General features: G+C 40.8%; 1 protein-coding gene across 1 annotated transcript in view; it reads left to right on the top strand.

Annotated features, from left to right (window-relative positions):
- Positions 1 to 20,174, top strand: part of VEGFD (vascular endothelial growth factor D) — a 31,476-nt gene extending 11,302 nt beyond the window's left edge. Inside the window, exons 2-7 of the mRNA XM_030451155.1 lie at positions 6,679 to 6,889; positions 11,514 to 11,704; positions 13,947 to 14,095; positions 15,417 to 15,514; positions 17,826 to 18,021; positions 19,514 to 20,174. Coding sequence (XP_030307015.1) covers positions 6,679 to 6,889; positions 11,514 to 11,704; positions 13,947 to 14,095; positions 15,417 to 15,514; positions 17,826 to 18,021; positions 19,514 to 19,640 — 972 coding nt within the window. The 3' untranslated portion in view covers positions 19,641 to 20,174. The remainder of the gene's footprint in view (positions 1 to 6,678; positions 6,890 to 11,513; positions 11,705 to 13,946; positions 14,096 to 15,416; positions 15,515 to 17,825; positions 18,022 to 19,513) is intronic.
- The last annotated feature ends 4,327 nt before the right edge of the window (positions 20,175 to 24,501 follow it).

Raw genomic sequence — 24,501 nt, forward strand, 5'->3', positions numbered from 1 at the left:
AGCCAGTGATCTGCTGACGTCTGCTTCAGCAACAGAGGAAAGAATGAGGCAGTTTGGGGGCACAGTTTATCCAACAGACTTTAGAAAGAGATGAATGTGTACCCAATGGACTTATTTTTCTCCATTAACTATAAAAGGAGTCTCAGATAACTAGTTCATAATCAGTCAGGTGAATAACCCATAGAATCAGATTTTTAATTTTTTTTTTCTTTCAATGATCGTGGAGTGTCAGGGAGCTGCAAGCATTCTTTGCGAGATTAGCCCATAACTATGATCAGCTCATACATTGTCATAAAAACACCTTGAAGAAAGCATCACAAGAGAAAATGAGATAATTTTCAGGTGTAGCATACATTGCAGCATATTTCCTGCTATTTTCATGTGGCTATGAATCATCTCCCTAGTATTTAAACTGGTCTGAATCTAGTTCTGAGAATAGCCTCCGGGTAGCACTGAAAAGAGGAGAGTTTAACTTCTGGGTACATCAAGTCTTTGTCTTCCACACAGCTTCCCTTGAACTGAGCTTCTACTACTCTTTTGAGCACACAGCACTCACATAAAGATTCAAAATGTCCTCACAAGCTGCTGGTACTCTTTGTCAATACCCAAGTTTGCAATACTTTAGTTTGCAATTAAACTTCCCCTTCAGACTGGTTAATTTTGAAAGGTTTTGTCTGAACTTAGCATAAACCTGTTTGGCCATGTTTGTGATACAACGGCATTAAGAGAATCACCAGTCTGTGTTATGCTGCTCTAATGTGGTTCCACTGGCAAGAAAAAGCTGTTACCTTCTTTTTATTGATTAACCACTGTGATAAAACAGTGCACAATTATTGAGAGGTTCCTTGATCATTTGTCCTGCCCCAGCTGGAGTGACACTGGTGAAGATTTCCACTGGTATTTCTGCAGTGACCCTAACGCAGAAAAATATTCCTTTTCAGAAGAGCTCTTAAAGGTTTTACCTTTGAGCAGAGGTTTATATCACACTGTAGATAAGGACTGCAAGCCTGGGGCTTAGGGAAGGTAATCAAATGTGCAAGCTTTCAAGATGCATTCTTTGGGACAGTGGGTGTGCTTGAGCAGAAAGTGAAATACAAGCAGGACTTTTCTTCAGATTGAGTAAAATACAGATTTTGGCTAACCTTTATTTTTACCTTCTCTTGCAGACAAAATACTATTCACCATGTATCTGTTTTCTGAAGTAGGAATTATGAAAAAAACCCACATTTTTTAGTCCTAGGCATGTGTTTGGGCTTCAGGTCCTCCAATAGATTTAGGACTGTAGTGGCCTTTTCTTTTACTGCTGTATTCTACTCATCTCTCCTCTGTTTAAATTACATCCAGGAGATCACGAATGCAAAGTTTTTCTGTGTCAGGCTGGAAAGATTGACACATGCAAAAAAGGGGGTTGTGCAAATGTGGGTTCTGCTGACTCAGTAATCAGTTGGAAAAGGTAAGGATATTTTTTTCTCAGACAAGAAACATAGGAGATTGTGAGCATGGAGCAAAAGTCAAAGCTGCTGAGCTGTAGTATCTGATGGAAGACTGTCAATGCAAAATCTCAAGAAGGGGTCCAGTTTGAACAGTGGAGACTATGTGTTGAATTGTGCATCTGTAAGACATGATGTGTAAGCCAAATGTGTGACTGGTATGAATCAAGAGGGCAATGAACTCAGTGCCTGATTTAAGCCAGCATCCAAAAGGGCACTGAATGCACCACTGCTTTTTCTCTTGTTCCTTTCCAATGCTAACTTCTTTTAGGGTTTTTCTGGCATCTGAGATTGCTAGGAAGACAGATTGCCCATTAGGGTTTCTTTTGGAAGGACAAAAGTTGTAATTATCCAAAAATCACAATGCTAACCCATGTTATCATTTCCTGATGTCTGTCAGTGATGTTGCTCATAGCCCAAATAGAGGAAAATAGATATTCCTCTTTGAGCTGAAGAATAGTTTTGGAACTTATCAGAGGTCAGTGTTATGAAAAACATACAACTTCATTTAGATATGAATCTGATTTTTATCTCTGAGTATGGGATCCATTTTTAGATACTTAGAAAAATGGTATTATGAGCAGCAGCAAGCTGAAGAGATGAGGAAGTACTTACTTAAAGTATTTTCGATATTTGTTATTGATGAGTTCTAGGCAAACATTTCTTGTGGGAATCTATGTATTTGGTTGACTCCAGGGTGCACATTTATGGCTACTGAAAGTTTAGGATATTTAGAATTTTACAGATCTATAGTTCCAGAAGTAATTTGTTCATTTTAGAAGCATGTAAAGGATGTCGCCCTGCCCCTTTGCCAATTGCTCCTTCCCTACTTTCTTTCTCTCTCAACCCTTAATGTATATTTTAAGCTTTCTGAGGTCAGAGGTCATAATTTTGCTGCCCATGTGAACCACATCAAATGCAGTGAATTCCTGCTCCACCTCTAGGTTGCATCCATTTCAACCAACAACTACCACAGTGGTGATGGCTCATCCAGCTGGCAACTAAAATCTGGGCCCAGCCTAAGGGAAGTGGAGTGAGGGTATAGCAGGGAGAAAAATGGATATTCCTTTGCACCAGAAGGCTGAACAGCTCAGCCTGAGGTAGTAAAAATAAACACTGTAAAAGCACAGTGGGATCAAAGCAGTACAAGATGATGAGAGCAGAGTGGACAATAGGAAAAGGAACCTGGAAGGAAGGACTGTATTTACCAGAGAAAGCCTAAGAAAAGGAGGTAGGAGCATCTGAAAAGTGGGAAACAGCATGTGCAGATGGCTATATTCAGAAGAAACAGGTGGGTGGCAGCTCTGTTCCTCTTGCTTTTTGTGAGCATCTGGATCTCCCAAAAATGTCAGTGGAGGTCTGACCTCTCTGTATGCCTCCCCCAGCTCTGCTGCTGGGTCAGGAGCTCCTCTCCTGTTCATACACTGATTTTAACTGCTGTCCACTGAATATCATATTTTCAAACATTCATTCATCATTCTGTGAAAAGCCACATGGTTCTAAGTGGGGCTTTTCAGTCAGCCAGAGTATGCTTGTCTATGTCTAAACAGGACTTGAACTTAAACTGCAGTACATGAAAGAGGCCTCCCCATCTGTGCAGTGCTAGCAGCCCTATGGCATGTCATCCATGGTATTAGCTGAGATCTGATATTCTGTGTTTTCATTTGGTGTTATCCTTTTCAAAACAGGATGGTCAGAAATGAATGCTTTCAGAATGATTGTGTGACCACATGCTACGGAGTTGTGCTGTGCTGCATCAGGAGAAGGCATTCAGTCTGCAGTGTGAGGCTGTGGGTCTGTGCCCTCTTGATGGGGCTGATGCCTCTTCCACACTATTTTTTAAAAAATAATTATATTTATTTTCTAAGCTTTTAGTTTTGAATGCTTTGAAGTTCTAGATGGCTAGCTTTGGGGTTAAATTGTATAAGGATGAGGGACATCATTATAGATACTGAACACTGTGCTCTAGCAAGTGTTAAAAAGAACATTTTAGGTGAGGGTAATGTAGTAGTCTCAAAGAAGTCGAAGCAAACACAAAACTCACCGCTCATGTTTTGGTGCTCAGGCAGATTGGTACAAAATTAGGTACTTCTCTTCAGATATTTTATAATCTAGGTAGCTGAGGTGAGATTTGTTCAATCAAAGATCCACTTCACGAATACCTCTTTTAATGTGTTGAGCCTGGGCTTGCTGGGCAGTCTGCAGAAAGACTTTCAAGGTGATTTCAAATGAAACATGCAGTAAAGGGTCAATATTCCTTTCTTGGCTATAGAGGAAGCTGAGAGTAACTAACTCACAGACAAAATAGATGCCCACACTGTAAAAACCCACAACTATGTGGGATGCAGACCCCCCTTAAAATTTAGCAGTGTCTTCTGCTCATCATCTTGCCTCATGTCAGTAGTGCCCAGAGGGAGAGTCTGCACTTTATCTCAGTGCTGTTGTTATGGGAAAGGGCATAAGGAAATTATTCACTGGCTAGGGATTCCTGAGAAGGAGTTATAAAATCAGCTGTAAAAGCTGTTCCTTGTCAGTAGAAGGAAAATAAGAAGGAAGACAATTACTTTGGCATTGAGCTAGTAGGCAACTGGCAAGCACATCAAACTGCAGAGCTTGGATGGGTGTTGGGAAACATGGAGAAAGTAGAGGCAACAGATTCACTTCAGGGCTGAAGAATCCAGACAACACCGAGCACAGCTGGAGTTGACAGAGAAGAATTAGCTCAGTCCCAAGGGGTCTGTGTGAGTTTGGGATCATCATCGTTTAGTTAATTAGGATACGTTGTTGATGACTGAACAGGGAATTCTGTAATGAGCACTGCTCCTTCCATTTCCTTTGGCCTTAGTCCTCCAGTTTGCAATATATGGAAAAACAGCAGCAGAAGAGAAGGAACAACCTGCATATGTAGGCAGGCGTTGTCAACACCACTACAATGCATCAGTATTAGAGGTACATTTTTTTAATTACCACATTTGAAGTCCTATTGGAGATGCATTTTTGGGGGTATAAAAATGATTTCTACTACTCGTTCCTCTTTCTACACAATACTAGTTGTCAGGGCATAAAGTCAGTTAATTTCAGTGTACTCAGCCCACATTTATGAGATTTAAAACTTCGAGAATCCTCAAAGCGGTACAAATTTTGTTTTAAATAAGCACAGAGATCTTTTCTTACCATAATGAGGCATCTGTACTTTTTCTCTTCTTTTTGATCTTTGGCTTAAATTTTTTTTCTGGTAATATAATAATCACAATTGAGAGCTCTTGATATTTAAGTAAAAGAAATGGAAAGGCCAGTCCCAAACTACTGATCCTTACAAGAAGTGCAGCGATATGTCTTCTGTAAATTACTGTCATCTTATTTTACAGGTTCACTAGAATTTAAATCTAGTTTAGAAGTCTTGGATGCTGATTCAACTTGAACACCTTTTTACTGTAAGAAGACTGAAAAAGTCTTGTTAATGGTTAATAGAGTTCATTTCAATATCTTTGGTCCCATTGCCACACAATGGCTGGTCCTATACTCATGTGCTTTGTAGGGTCAAGGAGACATTTTGTGAATGAGAATGAATATAAGCTGCAGTTCTTAGAACTAATGAGCCTTGACACATCAACCTCAAGCTGAATTTCATCTTTCTCTAGATCAGCAAAAATCAGGGTAGTTTGTTTGTAAAACTATCTTGAAGTTTAGTTACTGGTGCTAAGTATTCACATTCCTTCTGTCCTATTTGTCTGTAAGTATTGAGATGGGGTTTCCAGTTTTCACCACATATGAAATGTATGAGAAACCATTCACCTATGAAACCCAAATCTCTCTACAATGAAATATTAGAGCACAATGTAATGTTTTGTATAGGCATAAAAGAAAAGAAAATAACTTGCTCTGAGTGAACTACACAGGGGATTTTATGTCAGTGTAAGGTAATTACCCAAAAACGAACTTGGCCTGTATGTGCAGGCTAACATCTGTATCATTGCAAAATAAATGCCACAGATGTTTCAATAACAAATAACAGATGCAGCCAGTGCCTGGGTTACAGATCTCATTAAAAAATATTCCTCTTATAAGTGACCTTTTCCCCCACCCCAGTCCTATACAGAGCACTCACTTGCTACAGGTTCAGACTGCAGGCTGCTGAACACCTCATCAGCTTCCTGTATTTCAGCTTTGGCTTTAAGGACTGGTGTTTTATTTATGAGAGCTGGCAGTGCAGTCCTTTATTTGCAAGTCAAAAACTACAGTCAACTGCAGGATCAGAGAGTACAAGTGAGAGCAGCAGCCCAGTGCAGCACAGACATTTATGAAGATAACCTTTTACTTGGGTTGGAGGCAATAGCTTTTGGCAGATGTGATGAGTCAGTGGAAATAAATACTAAATGCCTTGAAAGAGACCCAGACACAGATGTCAGAAAGCAGCAGCCAAGGAAACCAGTGTTATTATGGGGTGCTATGCAATATTGAGTTTCTGTTGAACAGGTATGTTTGAAGCGAATGACAACTTTTAACTGATGGAGTAGGGCTCTGCAGGAAATGTTTTCCTGTGGGAGAGGGGAATGGTCACTTTCATCTCTGAGGTGGAAAATGCTATGACTGTGCTAATGCTGCTGCACAGCCACAGTGCTGAGACTGGGCTGAAGCCTCTTTTGGTGACTTGGGCATGACCCAAATGCAAGTCAGGATGGGATACGGCAGATGGATCCTGCACTTTACAGCATATTAAACACTGTGTTTGCCACATGGGTGAGCCCTTGTACCTATAGCAGCTCCCAGCTGTATCATCTGGCCCTGCAGCGGTGCTTCATGGTTGGCATGGAGTTTGTGATTCGATTTGGCTACAGGAGTGACCAAGAATTCATGCCAATGTGGTGGCCAGTTCAGGCACAGCAGTGATTGGTGTCTGCCAGGCTCCCCAGGCAGCCAGGATATGTGGGATTTGTCAAACAGCTGTAGTGGCTGTGATGGAAAGGCTAAGGCAGTGGGTATCTCCCCTTCTCAATGTATCTAGGCACAGATGCTGCAGATTTTTCTGGTGCCAGGCACTAGCAAAGCCTGGGGCATCTCTATGGGCTCGTGTTTTCCCAGGTATCCTCAGCTGCTCTCAGTAACATCCTGCCTTTTTCTAAAAGTGCTGCACTGGGGGCAGGCTGTGAAAATAATGTCTTTCTGACTTCCTTCCCTTCTCTTCCAGAGGACATCTCTTTCAGCCTTGGAGAGGTCAGAACAGCAGATCAGGAGAGCATCCAGCCTGGAAGAGCTGCTTCGCATCACTCACTCTGAGGACTGGAAACTATGGAAATGCAGGCTAAAACTCAAAAGTCTGGCCAACTTAGACTCCCGCTCTGCATCGCATCGCTCCACCAGATTTGCTGCTGCTTTCTATGACATTGACACACTGAAAGGTAGGTGCAGGCTTGCAGCTGAATGATCTCAGCTGCAGGACCCCTGATTTTTAACTAGCAAAGGGTTAAGTACCAGAGGTTTCCTAGAAAATATACTGCCCATACTGGATATGACAGGGCATTCATGGAGAGTGCCTTTGTATGAAAAAATGTCAGGCAACAGATTCAGTCTGCCTTCCAGCTTTGAGGCCAAATCTGCCTTATTGTTCTCTGTATACTCTCCAAAGGGAGGATGTATTATGTAGGGATTTGTCAGTCTGCAGAAAGGAGGGGAAGTCAACGTGCAAAGCCCAGGTTGGAATAACTGACTGAGGAGCTGGCCAGCAGCATTGGGCTAAATCTCAGAATTTGCTTGAAGGCAGAAACAAATGAGCTTTTCTGCAGGCAAAGAAATCACTTTTTTTTATTATGTGTGCTCTGATATAAGGCACTGTATCAGCAGCAGTGTCTGGGTGGGAGCTGCAGAGGAAGGAGGTATTGCCCTAATCCCAGTCTGTTTGAGGAAGTCTCTCTGGAGAGAGATAGTAGATTTTGAAAGAAACAGCACCTGAATGCAGGGAATCACAATCTACCCACTCTCCTGAAGCAAAAACTAATACTATTTCTTGGAGGTGAGAGACTCGAGAAACATATGTGCATTGACTTAAAAGGATCAGATACTATATTTCTGTCTAGCAAATGGATATCCTATGGCAAAACTACACTGTAGCCTAACAAAGGGCAGACTGAGTTGTTTTTTTTTTTCAGTCTGTACCCTGAAGTGATATGATCACATCACTTCCCTTTTGCAAAATCCAATATTGCTGATCCTGTCCCTCCTGTTCTAATAGCACTTTCAAAACAATCACTGCCACCTTTGCACACAACTACTCAGTTAAATTATGGTTGGAGAAGGTCTTAATTTGCTTCTCTGAGCCACAGCACTCAAATGTGGACATGAGAGCCAGTCTGAGGTTTTTCATATGACAAGCATGGTTTAAGCTTCTCATAGAAAATTTGTACAGAAAATATTAATACAACACACACTGGAAGAACAATTAAGAGGACTTTAATTAGTGATACACGTTTTGTTTGCTCACTTTTACAAGTCTAGGAGTCCATAGAGCTGTTCTTAGTAGTAGTAACCCAGGTCAAAATCTGTAACTCTCTATTCACTATTGCACATATAGTGAGCACCAGCATTTCTGAAAAATTAAAATATTACTTTTGTCAATACAGTGAGACAACAGAGGATGTTGTCAAGTGTTACTGGACAGTGCATATTGCAATGGGCTTTTTTCAATAGCAGAATGATGTAACCATTTAGGTAATAAAGCCAGATGACTATAGTCATAAAGACACATTTTTTATATAATTACTTGGAACAGCTGTTTGTTCTTTTCCACTAAAGGTCTAACTCTAGACACAGATCTCAGCTTTCTCATTCAAAGTCAAGCCATTGAAATATAAGTTAAAAAACTTCAGCTTTTTGCATCCAAACTGGAATTACCTCAGGACATAAACTACTTTTGTTCTAATGTCTTAATATGTTCAAGATACTAAAAGCGCTCTTAAAAAATAATAAGCCTGAAAAGTGTGTTTCTTTTCCACACTCTTTCCAGTCATTTATCACTGATCTTTTTGCCAAGGACATCTGTTTTGCTTTAAGAAATTTTTTTGAAGAGAAGGCTGTGTCAAGGCTACTCGTTGTTTCATTGCTAGACCACCTCCAACAGCACCCCAAACTCCAGCAGCGCAAATTCAAGACTTTATTCCTCATTTCTAGAGCTTTAATGAGGAATTCACTAAAAGCTCATGTCATGCTCTACAAGCAGCACAGCTCACCTAGGACTGCAGCACTTTCAAGCTGGATCTCAGCAGATTCTCTGTGCTTGCTCATGGAAAAGATCAGGGTGACCAATGGTGCTTCTGAACAAAATGTGACACCCACTTCTTTGACCACCCCTTCCTATGACAGCCCTTCTACTAAAGAAGTGGGTAATAAAGTGAGGATGTGTGTGGTTGGAAAGGTCATCACTGCTTATGCTCACTGGAGTGACATCTGAAGTGATTACACACACATACCTTAATGAATTTGGCAAACACTTTATTTTCTATTTTAAGGCCTCAGATTGGATTGCTGTTTTGATAGACTGATGTGGCTGCTGAAAAATCTGTTGATTTTTAGCTGTTCTCTTAATTTATTTTGTAACATCAGAATCCAGACCCCAAGATCTTATCTCTTGTACTTCTTGAATGACTGGAAAGTGGAGTGAACCAACCCTGGGGAGGCACTTGGTGGGAATAAAAAAAAATAAATTATTTAAATAGATGTAATCAGTTAAAAAAATAAAAAATAATAAAAGGAAAGTCAGGTAGAAAGAGAGAAATAAATACTCATCTGAATACAAAGTATTGCGTCTAGATTAAAAGTCTTCCAGAATTCTATTTTTTATTTTATTTGGGAATTTCCATGTAAATGCACTGCTTGCACAACCATAGATGTATTGCACTGGAAGAGAGAGCAATTTTCTTAATAGTATAGAAGTTGCTCTTGATCTTTTAGAAGCCTGTAGCAGAGGGGGCAGACAAGAAAAATCATAGAATCACAGAATGGTTTGGGTTGGATGGGACCTTAAAGGTCATGTAGTTCCCACATCCCTGCATGGGCAGGGACACCTCCCACTAGACCAGGTTGCTCAGAGCCCCATCCCACCTGGCCTTGAATATTTCTAGGGGGGGGGAAGCCACAACTTTCTTGGGCAACCTGTGCCAGTGTCTCACCACCCTCAAATTAAAGAATTTCTTCCTAATGCGTAACCTAAATCTTTCTCAAGTTTGAAACCATTTCCCCTTGTCCCCTCACTACACAACAGTACAAAAAGCCCTACCCCAGCTTTCTTGTAGCTCCCCTTCAGATATTGGAAGGTTGCTATAAGGTCTCCTTGGAGCCTCCCCTTCTCCAGACTGAACAACCCCAACTTCCTCAGTCTGTCTTCACAAGGAAGGTGCTCCAGCCCTCTGATAATTTCAGTGTCTCTCCTGTGGACACGTTCCAGGAGCTCTGTGTCCTTATTGTGCTGGGGACTCCAGAACTGGACACAGAGCTCCAGGTGGGGTCTCACAAGAGCAGGGCAGAGGGGGAGAATCACCCAGTACCAACCTGTGAGGAACCTCACTCATCACACATCTCCATTTGGACACTGAGCCACTGATCACAACTCTTTGGGTGTGACCAGACAGCCAGTTCCTTATCCAACGAGTGGTCAATCCATTGAATTGGTGTCATTCCAGTTTAGAGATCAGAATGTCATGTCGGACATGGTTGAATGCTTTGCACAAATGTTTTTTGCACATGTTTATGTTTTTAATAATTTTAAGAAGGACTTGAAGCATAAGCATTTATGATTCTTGAGTAATTCCATAGCCTGAATCAGGAATGCAAAAGCCAAAAAAAGCAGAGCCACCTCTTAAAAAGGCTTGGGATAATATGTAAATGTCACTGCTTTCTCCCTCTGGTTCAGTTAGTCTATGCACTATTCCTTCTGGCAGACAGAATTTGACAGATTAGTTGATAACAATTCAGTTTTTGAAAGGTGTCACAGTGTTTTGAAAAGATAAATCATGCTTAAATTCATATTTCTTTTATTCAAACTCAACCTCCCCAAGGGTACTGAGGTGTGAGAGTGTTTATCTTGGACTTCATGAAACATTTTGGAAACAGTGTTTGTTGGCCAGCATCCAGCAGGAGTATTAATACCCTCTGACTACAATCTGTTAATCATTAATGTGCTTTCACAGCCAGGCCTAGGGTCTGTGGAGTCCGCAATGGGGTACATGTGGAGAGAGGATAAAATGACAGAAAGGGGGTCTACTGTGGAGGAAAGGAGAGAAAACAGGGTGTGAGCCAGCTTTGTCAGAAGAGGCTGTAGATCTGCCTCTTGGATAGAGAAAATCACAGAATCATAGAATCAGCTGGGTTGGAAGGGACCTCTGAGATCATCAAGTCCAACCCTTGATCCACTACCGCTGCAGTTACCAGACCATGGCACTGAGTGCCACATCCAGTCTCTTTTTAAATATCTCCAGGGATGGAGAATCCACTACTTCCCTGGACAGCCCATTCCAATGCCGGATCACCCTCTCGGTAAAGAAATTCTTTCTATATCCAACCTAAACCTCCCCTGGCACAACTTGAGACCGTGCCTTTTTGTCTTGCTAAGAGCTGCCTGGGAAAAGAGACCAACCCCCCCCCCGGCTACACCCTCCTTTCAGAGAGTTGTAGAGAGTGATGAGGTCTCCCCTGAGCCTCCTCCAGACTGAACTCCCCCAGCTCCCTCAGCCCCTCTTCATAGGAACATCTACCTAACTTACTGGAATTAACAGTGGTTCTGGTCATCTGCATTGAAAGCTAAAGGCAAATAAATGCAAGGACCGCTCTGCCAGTGCAGCTGGTAGAAGTTACTGGGATAATTTTGCAGTCAGACTCTCTCTGGTCCTTAGATAGATCCACCTAGGTGCAAATTGATCCAAGTAAGTGCAAATGGCATGCCAGCACTTCTTTTTTTATTTATATAATGCTTCTGCCTCACTAATCAGAGGTGTAACTTGGCCGTTATTGCTCATAAAATGGTGTTTTCTCCAGTCATCGATGAGGAATGGCAAAAGACTCAATGCGTGCCAAGGGAAACCTGCGTGGAAGTTGCCAAGGAGCTGGGTACAACAACCAATAAATTCTTCAAGCCTCCTTGTGTGAACGTGTTCAGATGTGGAGGCTGCTGCAATGAAGAGAGTCTGAGCTGCATGAATACAAGTACTACTTATGTGTCAAAAACGGTAAATAAGACTATTTTTCTGCTTTCTTTTTACCCTGGTTCTGCAGTACAGGAGGGGAAAGAGGATGTTTGGTTTCTGAGATCCTATTATGAAAGACCTGGCTGTAATATCGTAACAAACAGTAGAATTAATTTTTATCCATGGGGAGTGAGTGAAGACATGTGCAATAACATTTTACCCTTATGTTGCATATTAAAATGTCTATATATGCCTAGAGATGGAAAATCAGGCCCTGAGAAAATGCCTGCAGGCTGACATGATAATAATGAGTTTAGTCTTTTATTAACATATTGCTACTTGGACCTGGAACCTCTAGAGAGTAAGATCTCTTGGGAATCCTCTGCACCAAAGGGTTGGGAGAAACTCCAGGAAATTTTGTTGCGTGAGTCCAGGAGTCCAAGAGCTGCATTTTTAAAATTTGGGGTTTTTTTTATAATTTTGTTTATGCAGTTTTTTGAGCCTATAAAGGAAACATTTTCAACAGGAAAGGGCAGATGCTTTCAATTTGAATACCTCAGGGTCTGAATGTCACAACTCACAAGTCACTTTGGTAAAGAAAGGTTTAAACCAGCACCCAATTACTGCTTATGTGCAACAGGTGACAAATACCTGAGTCTTACTGACCTGTGCCAAAAAGTGAGCATAAGGAGAGTATCCAGGGAGCTTCTTTCTGTAGACTCCCTCTAGTGTCTGTGTGCAGAGACACCTTGCTCCAGAGGGGTGACAGAGCAAAGCTCTAACTTTAGTACTTTCAGTCAGCTGTACAGATGAAACCATCATAACTACAGGACAAGCACAGAAGACTGCTTCTTGACTAATCTTCACCTTGTGCATCCCTAATTATACCTGATAAAACCTTTTAACTTGGAGCAGTACATCAAATTCTAATTATGAAAAAGGCTTTTCTTCAAATCAGAGCAAAGACTGAAGGCAGTTGTTTTAAAAAGAGAATTGAAGTCCTTGTGGGGAACAGGTCTGATTCACTGCTGTATTTGTTTCAGGTTTGTTAAAATGTAATTCCACTGTGTCTGGTTGTACCGGAGTACAACTGGAATAAAATAAATCTTCTGTACTTCTTGCGTCAGTGTTGATTAATTGCTTTTATTCTGCTGGCCACACACAAAAGACATCTGATCAGTGCAGGGAGCTAGGTCAGGCTAAGAGGTATTTATTTATTTATGTGTTTTTGGAGCAGAAGTTCAAAAGTTTGCTGAAAAACTGCAGTTTTGCAGAGCGTAACATTCCTTTAGTGTCCTTCAAAACAAAGATTCCCTCAACAGCCCCCAGCTAAATTCCACTCCTGGATACACAATCACCAGTTCAGATAAGCTCCTCTAAAATGAATGGAATAACTTACGTAGTAGTGAGAACATTTTTTTTCCTTGGTATAAAATCTCCACTGAAGGATATTCATGCCACCTAAAGTTAGACACTGAGACACCTAAATGTAAATGCCTAAGCAGTCAGGCTTAGGAATACATATCAGCCCTTGCATGTGGATGCAGCCTTAACCCAAGACATGATGGTGTGCAAAGATCTGCAAAGATCTACCCTCTGCTTTGGTTTCCATGAGAAGAAAGCTGGCCTGGGGGGCAGAGCGGGTGTGGGTCACTTCACCAGCTCCTGTATGTAGCTGCCCCAGGAACCAGGGCTTCCACAAAGCTACTCAGAGATCACCCTAAACAATTTTGATGCACTGAAAGTAGGCTGCTAGGTTCCATAGAGATGTTTCCAGGATAATGCCCTGAAGGAATCCAGCTGAATCAGAACAAACTCTCCTCTATTTACACCTGTTTCTTCCCTCTGTGAGGAGGTGCTGGGAATCAAGTTAATCCCTTGAAGATTCATGCTGTGACTATACCCTAGGACAGTTAAATAGCTGTCTCCATGAGGGGTTAAGATTCAGCCAATGATTTAATAGAAAACAAGGTTTCCAGCACCTATATCTTTTCCATTTGGCCCTAGCATCCAGAAGAGGCTTTTGGTTGTGTGTGCAAATAATTTTAAATGATCTTGGGTGTTTAATAGCTTGCAATACACCACTGGGGACAGCATTTTGATAAGTTCCTAACTCGGTGGGCATCGCTTACTCTTCAAAACCTGCTTATACCTATGGTAAGCATCTCCAGAAAAGAGCAAGGGTGAGGAAAATGGTGGCAAAGGACAAGAGGTTTTAATTAAAAACTCTAAATATTAACTCTAAAATGGAATCTGAAAAAGAAATGTTATTTCTCTCACCTAGCTCTTTGAGATTGCAGTTCCCTTGACAAGTGTTCCTGAGCCTGTGCCAGTCAAAATTGCCAATCACACAGGCTGCAAGTGTCTATCAAATACCCAGCGCCATCAGTACACCATCATACGAAGATCTGTCCAGTACCCAGAAGAAGATGGGTAAGTTCCCTCTTTTGCAAACTTCTACACATGCTGTACAGTCCAAAGTACAAAAATTAATTGTTTTCAGGTTTGGTTATTAAAATTGTTCCTTAACTTCCTGTTATCCCAGCGTTTTTTCCAAATAATTTGATTATCACTCAGGGTTAGTAAGCTTCAACTTAACCTAGCGAATGGCACCAGAATGCTGTGAATGGTCCACCACATCACAAGTGAATGGAATCACAATCCAACAAAGAGTAGGTTAGGCCAGTTCAGCAGAAACTGGAGTCATTAAGACACTTAGAACATGAGTGGAGACTCAAAGTGCATGTATAAGCCCTATGCTGCACTGGAGCTATTTACATATTTGTGCACAGACTTCTTCAACCTGACACAACCAACTCTGCCTTCACACTATTTAGCTAGAGCACAGAGGGTGGTGTGCCTAAGCCTAAGCTCTCTGCCATGTTTCATGGCATCCCAGGCCAGAAGCAGTGGGAACTGTGGCTTTACACTTTCTGGTGCAGTCCTGGATTGCCTATGTCAGGCTCGGTGGCTGGAGAAAAGTGATTTCACATCTAACTTCAAAATGTGGTATAAAATGCCTGCAGTCCTGATGAGAACAGGCTATATAAATTTAGCAGAGATTCTGTAAACACAGCCAGCTTGACTGACTCATTTCAAGTTAGCTCAGTTTTTTCTGTCTTTACTTACATGTAAGCTTGCCCCATAACTGCCCTTTAGTCAGAAATCAGGGCTGGGGGGGAGGTAACATTTCAGCAAAGTCACCTCAGCCCTCACTCAGTCAACTGGCCATTCATTCTGAATCCCCTTCCAACACAAAGAAAGAGCCTCAGCCTTCTTCAAGTTTAAGTTCTCCTCCCAGACACAAGTGCTTGAAAGTCAAACTGGCCCCTCTGACCCTTAAATAGTCCACTGTACATCCTTAAACATGAGCAATATTTAAACTGCACTACCTGGCAGCATGACAAAATTGAATACAGTTGCATGGCACAAATACTGTAAGACAGAGACTCCCCTGAAAGGGGTAGAACAGTTTTATGGGAAAGTGGACTGGGAAATGGTAGCTGTTTCCCAAGGATATAATCTGAAATATGTTCTGTACCTTCTCCAGTTGCTTGGTGCCACACAGCTCAGCCCTATCAGCAAAACCATCCAGTCTCAAGATTTTCTGTTTGCAGAAGTAATGCACACAGATCCCATAGCTCAATGTAGTACAAATTGTAGACCCAGCATACCAGCAGGCTCATTTTGCCAAATAACCATGCTGATTCTCTTTATTTATTTTAAAAATTCCTATCTTATTTTTTTTTTCTAGATGCCCTTTTACCAACAAACTTTGCCATAATGGCTGGATCTGGGATAGTGACAAATGTGAATGTGTCATAGATGTAGAGCACACCAACAGACGAGAAGGTAAAAATTAAATTACAAATGGACATTTTTGCTCACTATCTCCAGGCTGCTTGTGTTTCATTTTGGTTTTGTCCCATTTTTTTTGTTGAGAAAGCTGTAGTTTTGATTACACATTCCTAGATACACTCGGCTTGTGGTATAAAAACTCACCTGGTTGAACATTTTACTTCTTCTGTATTAGCAGCCCGAATAGAAAGCAGGAAACTATTAAAAAGAGTTAGTGAAGTAAGCACCTTGCATAAATTTTTATTTCACATCAGCCTTAAATTTTACAAATAGGCATGGGGGAAAACTTTCATTGTAGAACTTTCTAGCTGGTCTGGAATATATTGCATGGAAAAGGTTCTGGATCTATACTATGGGAGCTTAATCACAAATAACAGTCCTGTCTGTAGTCATTGTAAAATACTATATGGCCTTTCAAAGTCTTTGACTACTTTTTATAATAATACTACCATATTTAGGAAGCTTTCAAGCTGATATGCCATGCATACTCAGGAGTATGAACATACATCCCTTCAAGTCTGTGGAAGGCTATAAAAACATTCAAAACTCATAGAAGTACACACTACTTGACTTTTTGCTCTTTTTTTTTTTTCTAGGAAAACTTTAATGTCAAAGAAATTTGCAGGAAATATTCATGGTGGTAATGGTGTGTGTCTAATGATACTCACTAGTGGTAAACATTAAGTGAAAATTTTTCCAAGCCTTGGTTTAAAAAAATAGTTTGAAAGAAATTTTTTTCTAAGGAAATTGCACTGGTCAAAATAAAATTATCATACCACTAGAGCAGATGGACACAGAAGGTAGCCTTGTTTTTGTGGTTTAAGCTACATGGAGCAAGCAAAAGAAAAACAATCCAAGGCAACAATAAAAGCAAGCTGGCAAGCAAGTCCTAGACTAGCAAGAAAAAATAAAAGTAAATAATCTCATAAAGTGGTTGGTTGATTGCAATCTCCTAATATTAATAAGCAAGAGAACAGTTGTGTAGTGGTTTCTGAGGGATCTGTTCTCCTTCTGGATCAGATCATTTGAAAGCTGGCTTAGAGAGTTAAGCTCAAGTTATATTTTTCACTCCAGAAAGGATTTTTACTCTGTTTCAGAGTATGTTTATAAGACTGAACAGCCAGAGTCCTCCCAACTCAGTCTTTTGTAAAGTCAGATTGAAGCATTAAAATTTGCAGCCTGTTGAAGTACAGATTTTCTTGACATAGACTCAATATTTCCTCCAACACAATATCATTCTCTGAAGTACATTGTGGTTGGCAGTGCCTGGGACAAAATTACTTAAAATCTGCCTTTGAGGTTGACCCAAAGTGAGCTCCAAACACTCTACACCACTTCACACATGCCAGGCTTTATCACCCCAAGGAAGGAGTCTGTATTCCAAGAATTTGGGTCAGATTTCTTTTTTCTTTTGCATAGGACTATGATATTATTCTGCCTTGATATTAGCTTTCCAGCAGTAAAATTTCTTTCAAGTAATGTGTAAGCCTTTTCTGGCCAGTGAGATCAGAGCTCAGGCTGCAGAGGTTGCAGAGGCAGGTTACATTCTGCATTCTGTAGGTTAAATACAAGAGGTAATTGTAAAACTACAGGAAATTACCTTCCTAGTGACACAATACATGCCATGACCTTTAACCAGGGATGTGCTGCTCACATTTTAATAAAACTTTCAAAAAATGTGTTCCCTTTTTGCTACGATTAGCCTCATATTGTACTCCAGATGTGTATTTTGAGGGAAGATAGATGTGGTATCAGATGAGTACATTGACATGGTTGGGGTTTTGTTTCTGAAACAGTATTTTCTTCTATTTTTAACTAACAAATCTGTGTTTGCTCCTTATTGAAGCAATAAACCAGCTTGCACTTTAGTAGAATGCATTAGTTTGGCAAAATTTCCACAGTATATGGATTATAAGGTACATTGAGTGGTGCGTGTGACAGTTTGTGTGGATGTGCATTTTTGTCCTAGTTACAGATGAAATCCTTTTTGAGATTTTCTTTTTAAAACTTTTGCATTCCCAAACATAGCACTAGACTCCTTTAATATGCAGCCCAAAAAAAATATTATATTTATATCATATTTATTATGCAGGGTTCCACCCACAAGAAATAGCAGTGTGAGTAACATAATCAGCCCAAACCTGTCAAGTCCTTTTCTGCACTCTAAATTAAAACAGGAATTCTGAAGACTAGAATGAGTCAGAGTACATGTGTGAGTCCTAGTGATTGCAAAGAGTTCAGTCTCTTCAAAAGCAGAATTTAGACAGGCAAAGCTTATTGCTAAAAGACATATGTGCTGTTGCAGGACTCCCTCCTCTTGCTGAGCTGGCTATGTGTGGACAATACATGGAATTTGATGAAGAAAATTGTGAATGTGTCTGTAGACAGAAGTGTCCCACAGATTTCTTTCAAAGTAAAGAGAACTGCAGTTGCTATTTGTGCAGGGAGAGCCAGGAGAGCTGTGCTCTAAAACACAAGATATTTCATGCTGAAACCTGCAGGTAAGTGTTCCTTGTCTATGCTGCAAGATCTCAATTACACTGTGTAGATGCTGGGAGGTGTAAGTGCTGAAATAGCCACAAGGTCCATCGGGGGTAAAATACCTTGCTGTAGTTAGGGAGACATTATTTATGAGCGATTATATTTACTGTACTTGCTTCATAGAAGGAGGCTGAGTTTTATTAATTTAGCATGTTTTAGAGAAATCTGGACAAGGATGCTATTTGACTAAAAATATTTATTTCTTTTTTTCCACCTAATCTTAAGTGAATGATGGTTAAAACTATGCTACAAATGAAGTTACTGTGTGATACAGGGGAATTAGAGTGAGATACCAAATCTTGCATTTGTAGGTAGGTAGAACCCATCCTGTGTTTTCTGTCACAGCTGAATGCAGACTCATGGACATCCAAGGGAAAAAGCTCCCTAAGTTTATACAGGCACCATACAGCTCATTTCTTAGTTTGTTTGTCCTCACAGTAAGTGATTTTCTAGAATTAATGCAATTTTGTACACATATGAAGCCACTTGATCAGCTGTGATTCCAGTGAAAAGCCAGAACATTTTTCTGGAGCTGTTATGCTGCAGGCATTTCCTTAATCTTTTTGTGTAACTACTAGTTACTAACTAGTAACTAACTAGTTTTGAGGTTTCTCTTGCAAAACTTTGATAGAAAATATAATTTCAGAAGACTCCCTTTTCATGCATTAGTTCATTTTCAAGATACCCTTCTCAGAAAGCCTTGGCAGCATGTAGTTGAGCATGCAGGAGCACTGTCTGAAAGCTTATGTCAGGACAGTCGGCATCCAGTTTCATTGGGTACCTTAGCAGAGTTAGAGTTCACTGAATGGTCATCTCCATTGTCTATCCTCATAGACTTAAAAGATTCATTCATGGAGAAAAAGTTGTGGAAGAAGTAACTTTGCATCCTCAAGTTCAGCTCTGAAAATACAGAGAAGCACAAAATAATTGACAAGTATAAGAAGAGAATCAGCAGAGTGGAAAGGAAACAGAAGGACTTGGTCACCTAAATTTTTCAGACAGGTGGAAGGGGATCAACACAATCAATTGTCTACATGAGTTTGGCTTCTAGAAAATAATATGATCAGGACACAGGACTTTTATGCCAGACTTTTATCTCAGATATTTCCAGAGGACCAAAGCTGAAGACTCAGGAGAGCTCAGGTACTTTGCAGAATTTGAGGGCAGCACTATCCAGTGCTGGCACTCTGGATTTGACTGCCCACAAGGAATGAGAGCATTACTTAGGCTGTGACTGTGGACAAGTGGACAACAGCCAGACATGCTGCTGTAGACAAGAACTGTCAGGAAGCACCCTTGTCCCCTGGTGTTGTAGGGTGTTGACACTTTCCCAGACCTTCCCTAGAGAGCACTGCAGTGTTCCATGATGAAAAAGCTGAGGACTGTGACAGTGAGGATTTACCATATTATAATGTTTCTCTTTTTTTTTTTTTTTTCTCTTTTATCAAACAGCTGTGAGGACAAATGCCCACCCCAACCCAGAACATGCCCAACTGCAAAACCAACCTGTTCCAGGCATTGCCGTTGTCCGAAGGAGAAGAGAGGTTCTCATGGGTCCCAAAGCAAAGAAACTCCTTGACTGAGCTTTCCCTGTCCTCTGAAAATCCACTGCTTTGCAAAGTAGCTGTCACTGACTTTCAAACAATAGTAGACCCCGACATCTTCCACATTAACAGCAGAAGAATGAACCCAGTCTGCATTTATTTATTAGAGTAATCACTAATTGCAGGTGAATCCTATAGGACACTGGCAATTGTTATTTAAGAGGTAGCAACAACTGATGAATTGTGTGGAAGCCAGTGGGAAGTGCCAGTTCAATGTTACATTATGGAAGATGAAGCTGGTCTGTTGGTAAATAGAGGCATAGTCACCAGCCAATCTTTCAGAAACTGAGATTAGATAATCTTAGCCTCTGAATCCTTAGCTAATGCAGCTCCTCAGTGAAACTTTCCTCAGAAATTCAGTGTACAGGATTTGGCTTCTAATAGGTTCAGCACTGAGTTATTTGATCTACTGTTCAGCTTTAATTATAATTTTGAGTTTATTGTACAACTACTGTCAGATGCGCCATATTTAAGTGTATATAAGAAAATAAATACATCAGTTATCCAAATGGTTTTGATTTTTCTCTGTTATTTTAAAACTCTGCCCAACAAAAAGAAAACAAGCAAAAACCCAAAGCCATCTCAAGTACATCCTTCTTACGCTTGTCCCACTGGGACTGGCTTATGCCCAAACTCAGGTCAAAACAAGGTCACTTAACACAAGAGTTTCAGTAAAGAACAACAATTTTTCACACGTCTGCCTGACAACCAGGTGTGATTTATGCGTTTGTTCCTGCTGTAGGGAGTTAATCTCCCTTAGGGGATAACAGCCACAACAGTACTAACTCTTCAGTGCTTTTTGAAAAAGCATGGTTTACTAAAAGATGGTTTTCCTTCTAGTTTACCATGCTATGAAAATAACTCCTTTGCACTGAAATTCCTTTTGCCACTGTGAGGTCTGAGTAACAGTGTTTTAATCAAATCAAGTACAAAGACAACACTATTTTCTGAGCCACTAAAGTCTGGACTGAGCCAATCCTGGGAAAACATTGTGAACAATAATACTGGACTGGAAGGGATAGTCTTGACGACTTAATATTTTTTTTCACCTTTGCTGAATTATCCAATTACACACTCTACTGTGAATGAAGGGAATAGCCCAAATGAAATACTGCTACAGAGATGGAAAGGCTGAAACAACACAGGGAACTGAAAATGGCTTTTTGATGTGCATCTGAGATTTTTTTCTGTATATTTATATAGGGAAAAAATAAATTGCCTTAAAATAAAATTAGAGCCACATCTTAAGAGGTTGATTAGATTGTTGGACAAAACACAAAGTAATTTAACATCTCCTTCGTCTCAGTAAGGCATTTAGCATTCAGCCCTGGATGACTGCTCTGAGAGCTTCCTAAGCTGTCTATCTATGATCTGGGTGTGTGAAAAAATACTGCCAGGCTGGTTTTGTTATCTGTGCTGGGAACTGGCCTGGCATCCTCTGGCCAAGCCACCCAGCCTGCCCTGTGAGCATGTTGGGAAAAGGTTCTGCAGCGGGGTTACCTACAGGTCTGCACTGAGGGTTTTTCTCCAGAGTGAAGGTCCTGTGTAACCAGCATGGACTCTGCACAGATGAGAAGAGGAATGTGACCCCAGCTCGAAGGCAGGTGAACCAGCTTGGCAGCAGAAGCACACCCTTACCTTACCTCCCAAAGGCTCTAAATTCAGACACAGGTACATGGTGGGGGAAGCCCCTGAGCTATGCAAGGGTCTGTAAAAGGACTGAACTGCCCCATCACTTCTCACTTGCCTTGGACCTCATGGTTGGATTGTTTGATGGGCTACACCAATAGCACAGTCCTAAGAAATCCTGGCAGCTACAGAGGCAAACCAGACACTTACCTGGTAGCACTGGAGTCATATGGTATAAAAACAAACCTTTCTGCAAAACCATACAACAGTATTTGTGCAGATAAATTCTGAGGAAAGAGTTAAACATTTAGTGTTTCCTAGCTTTTCTTAAGTTGGAGTTTAGCAACTGGAACCCTGCGTTAATTATGCCTGAATCTTGTGATTATTGATCTGTAGAGGCTTTCTTGGTTTTCTGTCCTGACCAGTGAATATATTAACTTTTTTTTTATAAACCAGAACTACCCCAACTGAGAGACAAAAAAGTCTGCCTCAACTCCATAAGGATCTTAGATAAAGAAGTCACTGAGTGGCTAAAAACCATGTTCAAAAGCTTTTCTCACTGAGGCACAGAGGGATTTGAATGTGAGCTTCCTAACCCTTGGGAGAGTGCAATAGCTGTTAGGGTAACCATGTTAGGAAGATAACATCTCTGACCAACACCCTACTCTGAGGTTTTCACACCTTCCTAGACCACTGAAAAACAGATTTGTGCCTGGAAGTCTAACTCAGGACTGAACATCCCAATGGGAAGGAGTTGCCATGTTCACAGCCTTCATTCAGCTTAACACTCTGGGTGAAGTTAATCCTTGATCTCAAACTTCTGTGCTTACTTTTTGCAGATAACCTTGTGAAATGCTTAAGTGAATATTTTTTGCTAGAAAGGTGCTTAAAAAGCACCAAAACCACACCTGAAAATCAATTAAAAATTCAGCCTTATTTAATCCTATACAGGTATCCAGGTTTTTTCTTTAACCTGTGAGGGATTTCCATTTTGCAGCACTGATGTGCCAAAAAGCTTGTGAAATTAGAACGAGTCTTAAGCTTATTATCAAAGTCAAAAAGGAAAGTGCTTGTGGTGGCATTCACTAAGTGAACAATAATAACAATATAATATAAAAATGATTATGTAATACATTATATGTTATGTAAAGTAGTATAATTACTATAGTGTCTAGTATATATTTATATAATTTTTATAAACTATATTACCTACTACTATATTACCTATATTTAATATAACATTAAATAAGTGGCCTAAGTAGCCAGCACTGTTGAATATTTATCTAGTTTACAACTTTCATGTTACCAAAGTGACTTTTAGTCCCAATTTCCAGGAGGCTTACAAATGTACTTTTTTGTGCTTCAAATTACGAGTTGGACTTGATGGTCTCTGAGGTCCCTTCCAACCCAGCCAATCCTATGATTCTATGAAATAAGACTGTCAACTCTGCCCCACAAATTTGAAACTCACACTGAAAGTTTTGCAGGGTGCCAGACTTGGGGTGCATGTGTGTGCACACTAAAGCTCTTTCCCTCCTGGGTGCAGCACAGGACCTCACACAACTCTTCTCTCCATCAGCACATTCATCTGTCGCCTCCCTACCCCTGGCCCTTCGGGTCACACAGCGAGGTGGAGGTGAGCAGCTACACTGTGCCAGGGCTGGCAGGGGCAGGGGATGTCTCTTGCCAGTGTCCCATGATCAAGGATGCCACACACACCAGGGCAGAGCTGCAGTCCTCTCCCTGCCACTCAGTGTGATCTTTCCATCCCCTCCTGCTTCACCTAACACTTGGCACAGCCCTGGGCAGGAAAGCAGAGGTGCTCAAGAGCTCTGAATTGACCAGGTTCACATTTCATAGAATCATAGAATCATAGAATTGGCTGGGTTGGAAGGGACCTCAGAGATCATCAAGTCCAACCCTTGAACCACCATTGTGGTTACCAGACCATGGCACTGAGTGCCACATCCAGTCTCTTTTTAAATATCTCCAGGGATGGAGAATCCACTACTTCCCTGGGCAGCCCATTCCAATGCCTGATCACCCTCTCCATAAAGAAATTCTTTCTATATCCAACCTAAACCTCCCCTGGCACAACTTGAGACTTGTGTCCTCTTGTCTTGTTGAAAGTCGTCTGGGAAAAGAGCCCAACCCCCACCCGGTTACAACCTCCTTTCAGGGAGTTGTAGAGAGTGATGAGGTCTCCCCTGAGCCTCCTCTTCTCCAGGCTGAACAGCCCCAGCTCCCTCAGCCTCTCCTCATAGGGTCTGTGCTCGAGTCCCTTCACCAGCCTGGTTGCCCTCCTTTGGACCTGCTCCAGGACCTCGATATCCTTCCTGAACTGCGGGGCCCAGAACTGGACACAGTACTCGAGGTGTGGCCTCACCAGCGCTGAGTACAGGGGCAATAAATCCTTTCCCTGGAAAACCATGACTAAAAAGATACTCTGGGTGAAGATAAAAACACAAGCAGATAATTACAATTTACTGAGGATTTATAAAAGCTCTTTATTTTATTTGAGAAATTCTGGATGCTTTGATCCATTTAAAATATTCAACAAATGTTAAAATATATATGCTTTGTGTTATCTTTCATATCGATACATCAGAATTTAATAACAGAGATTTAATATAAAATTTCAGATGTGTAAAATGAGGTATGTAAAATTCATGGCAGATCTGGTTTTTTTGACTGATGTCGCTAGCTCTTAACCTATGACTAAATGACCTTCTCAGGGGGAAGGTTATCAAGTAGAGGAACGTTTGCTTTGAAGTTTGAAATGTCTTTTATTGCTGTGTTCAGCATGACTTGCTTTTTAAGCATATGGACATGATTTACAGATTTCATAGCCAGAATAATAATGCTCAAGTTTCCTGTTACAGTGTGTTTTATTGTTTATATAGTCATGCAGGTCTTTACTTTGATATTTGGATTATGACCTCTGCATATTTGTGTGTTCAATAGGAATAATTGGTAATGCTAAACAAAGGCACAAAAAGTTTTTAAACATAAGGTTTTATGAAGAACTGTTGTGCACTTGCATGTGCTTTCTGCAGGGAGGTAGCAAAGGAAAAAAACAAAAAATAGCAAAAGATCCACAACGCCTTTGAAAATCAGGAATTCTTTACCTACCTGCAAAAAATGTACTTGACTTCTAGAAGGACAGAGGTTTGTGTGATCTTATAAAGTGTCAGTGACACTGAAGAA

Source organism: Calypte anna, chromosome 1 (genome assembly GCF_003957555.1).
Source record: "Calypte anna isolate BGI_N300 chromosome 1, bCalAnn1_v1.p, whole genome shotgun sequence".
Classification (NCBI taxonomy): domain Eukaryota; kingdom Metazoa; phylum Chordata; class Aves; order Apodiformes; family Trochilidae; genus Calypte; species Calypte anna.